The 15,201-nt window shown below is 32.7% G+C and overlaps 1 protein-coding gene across 1 annotated transcript in view; it reads left to right on the forward strand.

Annotated features, from left to right (window-relative positions):
* LOC125911403 (sodium channel protein type 3 subunit alpha) overlaps nt 1-15,201 on the forward strand; it is a 93,995-nt gene that overhangs the window by 59,848 nt on the left and 18,946 nt on the right. The window contains exons 16-18 of the mRNA XM_049615263.1: nt 1,158-1,514; nt 3,185-3,655; nt 14,249-14,369. Of these exons, the coding sequence (XP_049471220.1) occupies nt 1,158-1,514; nt 3,185-3,655; nt 14,249-14,369 (949 nt within the window). The remainder of the gene's footprint in view (nt 1-1,157; nt 1,515-3,184; nt 3,656-14,248; nt 14,370-15,201) is intronic.

Here is a 15,201-nt window from a genome sequence, read left to right on the forward strand (position 1 = left end):
CTGTCACTGGCATAAAATTTATTTTGAAAATGAATCAATGTGTATCTTATATTTACTTTAGTAATATTTTAAATCTACATCAATATGCATGATACTCTAAGAAAATACATAAATATTCCCTTTAAAACTAAGAATGATAAAAATGGTTGAAGCATTTCATAATGATTAGTTATAGAGGGCAAATTTAAAAACACATGTGGTCTAAAATTATGTTTTAAATTCATTAACATTTTTTTTGTTTCAACTCTGTAAAGAAATGCAAATAAAAACTTCAGGCCTCAATTAATCTTAGCTTTTTTTTAAGATATGTGAATATTCTTATTTTTTTTAATGTTTATTTTGAGAAAGAGATAGAGCATGAGTGGGGGAGGGGCAGAGAGAGGGAGAGAATCCCAAATCTGCACTGATAGTGCAGAGCCCAATGCAGGGCTAGACTATCTCACGAACCGTGAAATCATGACCTGAGCCAAAATCAAGAGTCAGACGCTTAACCAACTGAACCACCTAGGTGCCCATAATCTTAGCTTTTTATCAACCTTACTTATATTAGTGGGAACTACTTTAAAGGAACATGTAGGAAAATATTTGATACCATTAGCATTTAAAACAATGGTGTAACAAATGTTTTTATATTTGTCAAAAAAAAAATTATTTCAAAATATGTAAAATTTTATTGGAAATTAAGTAAAATGTGTATGTTTTTCAAATTGAAAGGAAGACTTCATGTAAGTTTTTTAAATCAAATTTGTTTATTTTAGTTTTATAAATATCCATTAAAATATATAACTCAGATTTTTAATATTTCTTTTTACTCTAAAATGTAGTCTGAGGGTGACATTAGTTTACCCAATCCAATTTAATTTAAAACACTGTAATCAAAATATTAATTTGTTTCTAGGGATATATCTGCTGATTAATCAGAATGTTTTATTTATTCTGAAATATTTTCTTTTACTTTTACATTTAAACGATATGACTTGATTTACAATTCTAGTATTGTTAACTCTTTTTTTCTGGATTTGAATTTTAGTATGGTTTGAGATTTTCATATCCCTCAGAAGTAGGTCTATAATATGGTATACTAATAAAATAATGTCTAACTAACTTCTAAAATTATATTGTAATTATACTGAGAGTATTTTTTCACTTAATTACAGCTTCGAGTTTTCAAGTTGGCAAAATCCTGGCCCACCCTGAATATGCTGATAAAGATCATTGGCAATTCTGTGGGGGCTCTAGGTAATCTCACCTTGGTGTTGGCCATTATTGTCTTCATTTTTGCTGTGGTTGGCATGCAGCTGTTTGGTAAAAGCTACAAAGAATGTGTCTGCAAGATCTCCAGTGACTGTCAACTTCCACGCTGGCACATGAATGACTTCTTTCACTCCTTTCTGATTGTGTTCCGCGTGCTATGTGGAGAGTGGATAGAAACCATGTGGGACTGTATGGAGGTCGCTGGCCAAACCATGTGCCTTATTGTTTTCATGTTGGTCATGGTCATTGGAAACCTTGTGGTACGTATGTATTGCAAATGCTCATATTTAAGAACAAGATCAAACTGTAGCAAGGAAGGTGGCCTGATGCAATAGACAGCTCTGGTTTGATCTTCAGTAACTTAGACTCAAATCCCAGGACTAGCACTCTGAGTTTGGGGGAGTTTCTTAGCTTCTCTGAGCCCAAAGTTTCCCAACTATGACACTGGAATAACAGAGCTGAAATCTTACGGCTGGTGTGAGGATTAACTGAGGTACATTTGTGAAAGTTTGGGAGCAAAAATATTAGTTTTTTTCTTTGTTTTTCTTTTTCAAAGCAATGCTTTTATGAAGACTAATTTAATCCCAATATTACTGTTAAGGCTTGAATTATTTTTTTATCCTATTTTTACTTTGAGAAGAAAATGATCTCCAGTAAATCTAAAAATATAATTGTCTATTTTATATTGAAATTGATCTTTGCACATTCATAGTTCATATTGTTGGCTTACTCAGAGGCATAAGTTGCACATTACCAAATTCTGAAGATAAATTTCAATAAAATAGGCTATTATATTGTAGCTATGTATTGTAATTATTCAAATGCCTTGGAAATGGTCTAAATATATCCTTCCCTGAATTTACTTTATTAAAAGAAAATAAGTTATTGCAGTTTAAGGTTTCATATGTATGGACACTGACAAGATTTTAAAAGCTTACTTTCAGTTCTGACCTAAAAGCACAAATGTAAAAGCACAATTTGCATATTTATGTGATTTGATGCATAAGTTTCTCAATTATGTGTGGACAAAGTGTTCTTTATGCCATCATACTGAACCTTTCCTTTGAGAGGTACATTTCCAGTTAGACTGCTTAAAAGAATGCTTGTGGAGGGATGCCTGGGTGGCTCAGTCAGTTAAGCATCTGACTTCAGCTCAGGTCATGATCTCATGGCCTGTAAGCCTGGAGCCTGCTTTGGACTCTGTATCTCCCTTTTTCTCTCCCCCTCCCCTGCTCTCACTCTGTCTCTCTCTCTCTCAAAAATAAATAAAAATTTAAAAAAAATTTAAGAATGTTTATGCAATAACTGTAGACATGCATTTTTTTTCAGAATAGTATATTAGGAAGCTCTAGATTATGAACAAAATGATACAGAAATAAGGAAACAAACTAGGGTTCTTGCTTTGATGGCAAGTGTGTTAACCTTATATATTTGCATTTAGAGATCTCTGCTGTTATAAATTTGTGGCCATTGGACGAAGGAATTTATATGAAGAGTATACTGTTTTAACACATACCACTAGGCTATCAAATACATAAATTCATTATTTATACACACAAAGCTAGACACATTCTCTAGACAAACTAATAAAATGAAGTAAAATGACTAAAATGATCTTTTTTTCTCATTGGCTAAAACTATAAATTTGGATTTTTGTCTCTTCACTGGCAACCCTGAGTAGACAATTAAAGTCTTAGAAGTTTTCTTATTGTCCTTCTTCACGAAAGAAAAGGCACTTGTTTTATCGTTTCACCCTTATGGCAGGTAGAAGATTTCAGGTCCTTTAAATAGTGTGTGATTAAGACATGCATCTGAAATACAGTAAGCATTCGTTGAATTAATTTTAGTAAAGATCTATGAATTCCCTGTTTAAGTTATTAATTTATGAATACTTCATATTAATGTAGCAAATTTTCTTGTTTTATTTTAGGTTCTGAACCTCTTTTTGGCCTTATTGTTGAGTTCATTTAGCTCAGACAATCTTGCTGCTACTGATGATGATAATGAAATGAACAATCTCCAGATTGCAGTAGGAAGGATGCAAAAGGGAATTGATTATGTGAAAAGTAAGATACGGGAGTGTTTCAGAAAAACCTTTTTTAGAAAGCCAAAAGTTATAGAGGTCCATGAAGGCAACAAAATAGACAGCTGCATCTCCAATAATACTGGAATAGAAATCAGCAAAGAACTTAATTATCTTAAAGATGGGAACGGAACCACCAGTGGTGTAGGTACCGGAAGCAGTGTTGAAAAATATGTAATCGATGAAAATGATTATATGTCATTCATAAACAACCCCAGCCTCACTGTAACAGTGCCAATTGCTGTTGGAGAGTCTGACTTCGAAAACTTAAACACCGAAGAGTTTAGCAGTGAGTCAGAACTAGAAGAAAGCAAAGAGGTAAGAATGCCTTTAAAGTTTTTGTGGCATTTCCTATAATAACCATGCATTATGGTTATTTAGTATTTTCATTATGCTTATATGCATTATTAAAAAGTATACTGAAAGTCATATATATGACAATGTTGGAAAATTATGAGCTATTCTTTATTGGGAAATCCATTCATACAAATTCCAACTTTCCACAGGAAATCATCAATCTGTGTAATTAGTATATTCATCTTCTTGACAGTTTGAAAATCTGGCTAAAAATTGTGGCCTGTCAAAACATCAACCTTATTTAATACATTCTATTCTACACTACGTTATGCTCTTTAGATGAATCAATGAACCGTATTTTATTGATCATTGTGAAAGTGTCATCTCCTTACCTTCTTTATTAGGTTTTGCTCTGATTTGTTAATGTGAAAGTTTTGTGTAGCTTTTGTTCACCTCTGAAGGTTTATTGACTATGACAGAGTGTTATTCATTTATGAAAGTGTTACACATATTAGGAAAGTGCAAGAAGCATTTACATTTTGCCCAAGGGTGAGCAAATCTATAAGGTATTCCAGATTAACTTGAAAAATGCTAAGAGCTACTTAGAGAACCTCCACTTGAGGATTACAGTTAAGAAGTAAAAGTTGAAAATCTGCTCTTATTGTCATATTACTGTTGTTCAAAATAAAACAAAGAAGAAAGGGAATTGTTCCTACCGTGTGATTAGAATTAATAGGATCCCATAATAGCCACTTAATGGTATTAATTCTGCAGTTTTGCGTTGTGAAAAACAACATTAAAATTTTTACTACTATTCATTTTTGGACTTCTAACATCCTAGTAGGAAGTAAGTCCAGTACAGAATTATAAAAGACAGATTTTAGCTTAAGGGTATGATATTTAGCACCACAGGAATCAGACCAATGATGTCTGATTTTGTGAGCATATTTTAAAAACCTCTCTTTTTAAGAATGGTATCAATAGAATTTGTATAAGTAATAAGTAGTTGACAATGTCATAACTCATAGTTCCTGATCATTTCTTTCAGGCATTTCAGCACTGCTGAGATATATTATAATACCAAATTTGAAAATATTTTTAAGAGGTACAAATACATGCAAAATGAGGTATAATATTCTTGGAATTCCACTCAAAGTCTGCTTAATGAGCTCAATTCTAATTTACAAATTGCTCATTCTGATAAAATAAGAATTTAATTCTAATTTTATTTTTCATCCCCCAAATAGTCCTATTTAAGAAAAAAACACCAACTAATTAATGAGCACTTATTGAGCACTTTCTGTAAATCCAGCACTCTGCTGGGCTACTAAGAGTAAGGAAGAGTTAAAGGAGAACTCTATAATATAACCCCTTTTGGGAAATCTCAACATCTTTGAGGAAGCTAACATTAATTCTTAAAATCATTCAAGACCTATTAAAAAGTTTTATCCTGCAGGACTGAATATAAAAATTAGAGATAGTGAGAAACAGCAAGAACATAGCAAGCTGCTAAACGGAAGAGATAAAATTGAAACAGGCGTCCAAGTTTGGGTCAAATATATGATCAGGAAGCCAAAGCAAAACCCTACCAAAGGAAACTCACAGTTGAGAATGGGCTTAGTATTAAGGTGTAACAGTGGAACAATCAGCATGAATAAAGTACTGGTTGAGAAGATACTGGAAAATATGTTTGGGTGAGTAAGGTGTTTCAGAATGTAAAATCTTTGAAGTGGAAAAGTTTAGAATTGGCGATACAGTCAATAAGGAGCTATTTGTTCTGAAGCAGGGGAAAGTGATGTTTTAGGCAAGTTTGTTTGGTATCAGTGAATTTATCTTGGGGAATGTGGTAACAATCATTTGATAGCAATGAGGTGATGAAATTCTGGGCTAAGGTGATAAGTATGGGCACTGAGACCTGGCAGTTTGACAAACTAGTAAAGAAAGACTCCGGGAAACTGGAAAAACAGTAATGCCACTGAAATGACTTCTTAGAAAGGTTACCAGGTTTAAGTAGGAAGAGGAAGAATTCAATTGGAATATCCTGAATTAGAAGTGATCATATTGGGAGTAAAACCCTGGAGGAGAAATCAGGGTTTAAAAACAGATTTGATAATGCAGATTTCATAATTACCTGATTCCCTGAAAATAGAGGAACTTACCAAAGAAGTTATAATAAAGAGAAAATAAGGTAAGATTAGGGACAAGAGTAGTTTGGGGTCAAGAAGGGGTTAAAAAAAACCCAAAAAACAAAAAACAAAAAACAAAAAAAGACAGAAAAAAAGAGGCAGAGAAACTTTTGCTACATTAATGTCATAAATTTTATCACATTGGATTTATGGAAATTAAATATCTTAATTTCTTTCTACAAAAAGGTTGATTTCCAGAATATTTCAAAAACTCTATAGTGCCCACAGGTATTTCAAATGGTTGCTTAGAAGAATATCACCTCATTGTCATATCTTCTTAATTGCTAGAAAATCATACACTTGGTGTGTGGAGACACAATGACTTCATTATTAAGTTCTGGAAAACATTTTATCATCTGAACAAAAATTCCTTTTCGGTGACTCTTTTTATAACCATTCTATCCTCTTCCAAGCTAAATTTTGGATACATGGAAACCAATAATAGAATGTAATGAAATTAAAATTATGTAAAATAGCTGGAAAAATTCATCAAACTAAATAGAAAAACTAAAGACTTTTATAAAGCTAGGATAAAATTTCAGATTATTTCAAAAAGTAGAAATAAATTAAACACATTTTATATGGATGATGTTTTAAATTAGTACTAAAAAAAACCCCTGAAAAAGTAATAGGGCAATTCTCATATATGCTCACACAAAGATTAAAAGTACATTGTTCTTAAAAATAAAAGCAAAAAATTAGCATGTTCTAACATAATACAGTGGGTTTAAATTCCAGCAAAGTTCAGTTTTAACCTGAAATTTCTCAAAACTGCTGGCACTGAACATAGGTCACATTTCATATGCATATTTATGTTGGCTGGGTTATTCTTTCTTAATAACTATTGCACACATACACATACACACACACACAAATGAAAAGTAACATATCCATAAAGTGACATTTTGGTTCATGCTTCTAAGTTTTTGACCACAAGTAGAAAAAGAACATTGAGCTATGCTTTGAAGAGCACAGAATATCCTTTCTTTTTGCTGACAAAGTAAGAAATCATACAACCTAACCAACAGAGTGATACATTTCTCACTAAAAAACAAAACAACAACAACAACAAAAATCCCTGCAATATATTTCTGCTTTAAGAAAAGGCAATAAATTAATCATTAACTTAGATGGTATTTGAAAACTCTAGTCACTCTGCTCCTTACATTCATATTTGTCATATTGTATAATGAGCTAAAGTACAATTGGGAGAAATAATCCCTAAAATAATTGTTAGAGATAAAGATATGAATTGCTGTTATTATATTTGTAACATATATATTTATACATCTATATCTAAATCCATTATATCTATATATATTGGTCACTAACATAAATGAGATGGTATGGAAACAAATATAAAGCTTTGCATGAAAAAATGTAAGAGAATTAAAGGTATAGATTTCAAAACAGTGATCTTTTTATATTGGAAAAACTTGGAATCATACAAATCTTGTGACAAGATCGTAATGTAGAATTTTGTTTTTATATTTTTAAAGTTCACGTAATCATGATTTCTTGGAATATTTATATAACCGAGTTTTTACAATTTTGTTTATAAAAGGTTTTATTGTCTTCCTAGGTGAGGATATAGAATAAATGCTCTTAAGAATCATATTTGAAGTTGAATTCCAAAGCACAATCTAGCAATATCATACTCTGACCTTCACTGCTTACCATTCTTACTTCTCACAGGGGTAAAACCAAGCTGGAGCCATCAAGAATGCAACTCTGGTGTTTTTTAACCAGCCAGAGGCTCGTGCCATCACTTTTACCCGGGTTACCCAAGCAAGTTGTACATGTACAATCACTTTCTAAGTAAATTTTGACTGGCCTGCATGCTACTCAGCTCTGTTCCTTCCCCTGCCATGGCAAGGAAGTGCCAGATGTGCCCAGCTGCTCTCTGCTGAATCGTGTGACACATCACAGCATGGTCAGGAGACACGGGCAGTCCCACATCATATTTGATTCTGCTAATGAGTTTTCCAGTATAGCCTTTTAAACTTTTAAAAGCAATGATTGCATGCTCTATAGGATTTATATCTATTTTAAAATATGATAGGAATGTTTAAAGTTCAATGTAGTCAAGAATTTAAGAGAGCATGCATTTTTTTTTATTTCTCTGCTTTTATTTCATTAAAATAAGACCACAACTCTTTGTTGTTGTTGATTCAGCCCTTATAAGTAAATTGTATACTAAAATGAGTCTCACAGGATTTTTTGATAGTGCCATTTTCAGATCATTATATTCAGATTCATGAATATAATTTTCAACCCTTATAATTCATTTGCTCCAGATGGAAATGTTTGCTTTCATGTTGTTTTTAAGGCTCTGTGAAAAACAAAAGCAAGGTGATCATAAGTTTTTGGATATGAAGGGCCATAGTCTGTATGTATTTGGGCACCACATATCTTGGATTTTTATGTAGTTTAGGAAAGTTGTTGAGTCATATGTCTGCAAAACCGTAAGTGTTCATTGGAAAATAAATAAAGAAGGAAGCATCGTGATATGGGATAGGAAAAGTTCACTGTATTTTTATCATTAAATAATTGGTCCAGTGTATCCATTTTAAAAAAATTCCTTTATCTACATTAATTTTCCCTAAATGTCCTTTCTACCCAAAACTGAGCAGGTAAAAAAGAGACATAGAAAATGTCCTATTTTTTAGTATTAAATATAGTTTTATGAGGAGTAAAGGGCATCTCCCAAGACTGCCATAGGTTTGTACATAACTAAGTCTTTATTTTCTTCACTCAACTTTGTCTTGTTGATATCAGTGCTTGCTGGACTCTCAGCCAGAGGGGGGTTCTGGGAGGGAAATTACAAAGCAGAAGTAGAAAGTTCTTGAGTATTGGCAGTTTCAATACTTTTGGTGAAAAAAAAATCTAACTAGAGTTTGGAGTTGTCTCTAGGTTTAATTTATACCTGCTCTCTTCTTCCTTAGGGATAACTGAGAATTAGTTGGAGAATGAAATCAATTCAGAAATAAAATTATTAATGAAAAGTAGGGAAAAAATACAGGTCCCTGCTGATTTATACAATTTTTGTGTAACAATGACTATTAACTTTCAATGACCAACATTAGCCAGTGGAAAAAAATCTGATTTATTTTTTCTTCACAAGCAGGACAGAATTAAATGGTACTGGAGAATTATCTTTTACATCATGTTTATAACAGTATTCCCTCCATTTCAAAGTATTCATGGAAACTGTAAATAGATACTTGATGAAGACCTCAAGCACGTGCTCTTCTGGAAAAGGCACTGTGCTCTGTTTTCAGAATCTGGAGAGCAATGAAAGTACCTCTGGGCTTTCTCTGTCTTGCTCTCAGTGTCTTCCAAACACTCTCTTTGTGAAACTGAATGTGAGGCAACTCTTCCAGAGGCACAGATGGGTACGTCAATAGCCATTTTAAACCCATCGTGACCTTTAGAGAACTGTTTTGGTGTGGTAGCGTACTTCTGTTGAAATAAAACCCAATTAAGGCTAGTTTAGATGGAAATTTTTTGTATATCTTCTCAAGATAAGCCAGTTTTTTTTTTATTTTGGTTTCTTGATGCCCTTTTACCTTACTTTTCAACTACCACATAATTATTTTCACTTTCAAATATCATGTTCTTATTAACGCTGTTTTGAAATTAAAGAAGCACCAGGGCTGTTGCACTTTTAAAATGTGTTGAGGCAAAGCCACATACACGTGGTTTATATTTTTAGCCATTCAATAAGTGGCCTAGAAAAGAGAACTATTGGTTTTAATCTTGTTCTCCCTGCCTTGGACAAGCAGCCCAATGGCCTCCTGGTGTGTCTACCTATTCTTCAAGTGAAAGATCGTAAGTCAAGATATGGATATGCATATCCAAAAGATCAGACTAAGGCCCTGATAGTATGTGTGATCAAAAAATTTTCCTCTTCTACTTGTAAGACAAAACTCAGAAGTTATGAGAGAAATGGCTAGATTTTAAAGGCAATCTGTAATGGCTGAATCTTTTATTTTTGCCTCTTGAACCATATAGCAGTTTGTGAGAGTCAAGCATTTGATAGCTGACTGAAAATAAATGAAATGTAAGCGCATTTCAGTGGAAGTAGGCCAGTTGCTAACATTCTCTTCTATCTCTGAAAGTTAAATTTCATGTTTTAATTGGATAAAAATCAAGAGCAATATTCATCACAAAGGAGAATTTCTATATGAGTTCATGTTATTAGAGGGAAAAATGGTCTCATGGCCTTTATGGGTGCTGATTCTGTCATTTCTTATGAATGGTATTTGTAGTCAACCTTCTTGAAAACTACATATTCAGGTACCATGTCTTTGAGAACATGGTTCTTGGATCAGCGTGCAGCTTCCACAGTATTGCGCCAGGCTTCTGCTACAGCCAGGCATGTTTTCTGTGGCTGAATTAGGCCTGGAGAATGTTGCATCTTAAAACCTGCTTTCCAGTGTGCATTTGTAGAGCATAAGCCATCATCCCTCTGTAGATTCAGTAGTTTCTACAAGGGATGGAAGAATCGAACTTTTAAGTGCCATAAAATATTGGAGGGGTAAGGAGAAAATAGTACAAGAACACAAGTTTGAACTTGTACTATATGGTTTATATGGAAGTTTTCTACAGTTATGCCTATATACCTAATTATATTTTTCTAACTACTTCTAAAAAAGTATTAATTTTATTATTTAGTATAGTATTGAGTTCCTTAATATGGAAAATTTCATTTCAGGTTTCTTGGCTTTTTTTTTTTAATACCACTGTAGTATCACAGCTATGGCAATATAAAGAAAGTAAGTTATTCTTTGTGTTTATCATCAGTCACTTGCTTTTAAATCAGTTACATGCTTTTAAATAAATTTGGAAGTCATTTTGGTAGGGCTATGATAAAATGTATCACAAACTATGCTCTATCAGAGTATGAGTGCCAAATATTGAAATAACTAGAAAATGTTTAGATTACATAGATGGCATTATATCAACATACAGGATTTTAAATTTCTAGGATTTAAGTTTCTAGGATACAAATTAATTCTTTAAAAAGACAGCAGTAAAATCCTTTATGTATACAGTGACTAAAGCATATCAGGCAGTATATCATAATTAGTAAATTGTAACTTAATAAGAACACATTCTAAGCTTTACTTTATAAGTAAATTCACAACTTTTGAAATTTTATATGGTTGACACAAGATTTTTGTAACTTCATAGAAGAAAATGTATGTATTTCCCTATGACAAAAAAAATGTGGCCTATGAAGATTACAACAGAACAAGCCTGATACTCCAAGTTAAGAAGAATTAACTTATGTCAACTTCCACAGGGAAAGGAGTTTCCCACAAAACACTTCTTAGTGAAATGAACACTAGCCTGCCAACTAACTTTTCAGCTTTGGTGCATGAGGGTCTACAAGACTCTGAATATTCCTTAAGAAACTTTCTAAGGTATAAGTTAAAATCAGAAAATCAGAAAAACTTAAAATCAGAAAAACTCCTGAGTAACTGTGAAGTAATTCTCTATGTAAAATGGGTTCTGCTTGTTTGAAAAGAGTAGAATACATGTGGAGTTTTGGAAGGGTGGTTTGTCTGTTTTTAAAACCCATGTTTTAAAATAATAATGCCAGGTAGATAGAGACAAACTAACTCACTACTGACCCTCTATTTTACAATCTTTACAATGTACAATGCGTAACTTCCATAGCTATTTAGAAAATTGAAAGTATTTTTATCCAAACATGTTAACCACATTCACAAAAACATTTATAACCTAAAGACAGTACTATTAACAAAAGAATATCCAATGGTCAATACTTGGCAATGGTAGATTCAGTTGTCATTCAGATTAGCAGCTACTATTACTTGTGTCATTCAGGTTTAAGTTAGTATAGTGTTTGTATTTAAATATAAGACCATCTGTAGACTATGAGGCAGACAATTATAATGTGAAAAATTGAACATCTCACAATTATATTAACAGTGGTAAAATGAGAAGAGTATGTTTTCTGGAGTTGTCAAATGGGAAAGTATACATGTATTTGTATATCTATACACATATGCTGATTACTTTCTTCCTTCATTGAATGTCTGCCAATATTTTAGAAAAACATTTCTTTATTGAATGTCTGCCAATATTTTAGAAAAACATTTGGAAATTTCATGGGTTTTTATTGCTAAAATATTATTAATTTTAAATAATTCCTATTCATTAAAAAGGTATTTTCTAATACAATTAAATAGACTTCTATCAAGGCCATTATTGAATTATATATCAAAGTGGAGAGATGAAATTACCTAAACACTATAATTCTCTCTATAAAAGTAATACAAAATGCATTCAATCATTTATTGGCACTCTCTAAATTTGATATAAATATTTAGTGTTTATTCTGTGCTTGGGTCTTTTGGTATATATATGTGTGTGTGTGTGTGTGTTTGGTATATACGTTTATGTATGCATACATAAATATATAATTTGTACCTATGTAAAATTTTATGTACATACATAATTTATATATATTCATGAGAATATCTGATCAAAGCAATCATGTATAATGGCCTAACATTCTATAAAATTTAGCATAAAGAAATTATGCAAGAAAGAAAGCCTTCATGGAAGAGGTGATCCATGACTAGGCTCAGAAGAAACTGGTGAATTTGGTTTGGCCAATAGGAAGAAGAAATACGGAATGTTTTATAACTAACCTCAAAATAATTTGGTTTCTTACTGGTTTTATTTATACAGTGGATATTATCACTGCCACTCATCAAATATCATAGTGTTCAACCCATAAGTCACCAGTGAAATTGGAAGGGAAGAGTTAGTCGTTGAATTCAAACAATTATCCAGTATTTTCTTTGTTATATCAGAAGCTGTTGCAATTCTATCCAGTAGTAGCTTTTCTGGGATTTTCTTAAAAGAATAAAGATATTCTGGTTATAAGAAGCAGAAAAGTCTTGCGGGAAGAAAATATGTCTCAGTCTTTCAGCTCTCCAAAAAGTAGAGAAATTTAGTGATAAAAATTCTTGTACTATAATGATCCTAAGAACCATCAGCTGAATATGATGGCCTAGTTTCTCTCTTTAGCATACGCAAGACAAGGAGGTATTTTATTATAGAATTGTATTTTGATTTAAAGTATTTTTCATAATATATATTCATAATATATTTAATTTTCATACTATATTTAGTTGGGCATGGTTAACCTCACCTTCAAAGTAACATCGCAGAAAGTATCATATGGATAGTACTTTTCAACTAGTTCACAATATAAAATATTAAACTACATTTGCATTATGATTCCAGTGAATCAAGAATCTTAAGCCAAATTTCCTCCAATATGACCAATGTTTAGGGAGTCATTTGGGGATTTTTTTGGTAACACATTAACTCTTTCAGAAGGCTAGGGCACAGCGACCCCTACCACTTAGCTACTAAAGTTAATGGGGGCTTTGGAAACATTACCATGTCCGTGTGCTGTTTCATTCATCCTAAAATCTTTACATTGGCCAGGCTGTGTTGTATGTCATGTCTTTGCATCAGTTTTCATAAAACGCTGCAAATCCATAATGTCTTCCCAAGTGATCTCAAAGTATTTATATGTTTATTCTTGTAACATTAAAGTGGCTCTTCCCAGCCATGTGGCATGTCACAATGATTTATTTACAGGAAAAATTCACAACTTGGTAACATGTTGAATTCAGAATGTGCTCCTAATAAAAGTCTATACAGATTCTGCCCAATGCCATTTATGAAGAAATTTCCATTTGATTTAGGATTCTTTGGCAAGTATTGAAGTCATTTAAGCAGTTCAAAAAGAGAGAGATAGAGAGACAGAGAAAGATCCATCATCTTTCTGCTAGTAAAATAAGAAGATTATGTAAGCCAGAGGAAAAATATAGCCCAAAGTTGAAATATAATGACTGTGACTAATGTCAATGTGCTGCTCTTCCTTTCTAAAATTATAGAAACATGGACAGTAGTTTGAGACAACTGGTAATGTTCTTTGCTCTGAAAAATTCCATCATAAGAGGTGGAAATTATAATTTAATTTGATGCATTTTAACTAATATAATCAGTAGTGGATGTCAGCATACCAAAATTTCATCAAACTATTTTTGATTTGGTCTGAGTGTTAATTCATTAAGCTATTTTCATATGGCACTCATATACAAATGGAGATCATAAAACAATCAGTATGACCCATCATTTCCAAATCACCCACACTGAATGCTGTCTTACTTTCTTCTGTCTGAATCAGGTCAGCAGTTCCATTGTTTTAAATAGTAGGTCTTTAATTATGTTAAATTATTAGTACCTAATGTCAGTAACGTTAATAGAGTCAGATGTAATCACCATCATTTTTTCACACCATGACAAAGAGTTTCCAAATTAGCTGAATAAAAGGGGAGAAAAATCACAATTTGCAATGGGGTTTTGTTTCCAGAAATTAAATGCAACCAGCTCATCTGAAGGAAGCACAGTGGATGTTGCTCCCCCACGGGAAGGTGAACAAGCTGAAATGGAGCCTGAGGAAGACCTTAAACCAGAAGCTTGTTTTACTGAAGGTAAATAATTTCTAATATGATTCAAATGCAATGCCCCTTCTTTTCTTACAGTGGCTGAAAATACTTCACTTGAGGGAACTATTTTAAAGAAATGGTAAAGACACTTTATCTTTGCTTTTTTCTTTTCTTCTGAAAAGTTAATTTATCTATATTTCCAGATTACAGTGGAATAGCAGTGATTTGACATGTCTTTTGTTTTTCGTTTCATCCTCCAGAATGTGGAGGCTAACCCTATGAGATAAATAGCGTTCTGGAATGTCATCTCATTGATACTGACTGCAGTCCCTTCAGACCTCATTGACAATGTTGTGATTTGATTTATAGATGCTACAATAATTATACCCCATCCTTCACAGTTTCAAATGTGGTTAATTTGTGCTGTGACCAGAGCTGTTAGGGGATGCGGATGTTTTGTAGAGTTTTGACAGGGAAAACAGTAGTTGTTCTCACAGAGACCAGTATAGTGTCTTGCACACAGATCAATAAAGATTTGCTGATTCACTGTGACTGGATTTAATCCAATGAGTAGTAGCTCAGAGAGAGCAGAAGAATGGATGAGAATTAGAAATAACATGAAAACTAGAAGGGGGAGGACAAAGGAACAGAGATACTAACTGACAAGATGAGTCATAGTGTAACTAAGAAAAGCACTGAGGCTGAAAATAAATTAGCTTGGGAAAAATGACAGTGGCTGATACCTAAGACAACAGGGGGCTTTTCTGTACATGAAAAGAAGGAAGTAAAAAATTCAGGATCACATCAAGGAATTAATAAACAATTTGAAAGTACAGTTTTCCCCCAAACCTATTTCCATCAATGGCCTTGAGGCAAA

The sequence above is a fragment of the Panthera uncia genome, assembly GCF_023721935.1.
Source record: "Panthera uncia isolate 11264 chromosome C1 unlocalized genomic scaffold, Puncia_PCG_1.0 HiC_scaffold_3, whole genome shotgun sequence".
NCBI lineage: Eukaryota > Metazoa > Chordata > Mammalia > Carnivora > Felidae > Panthera > Panthera uncia.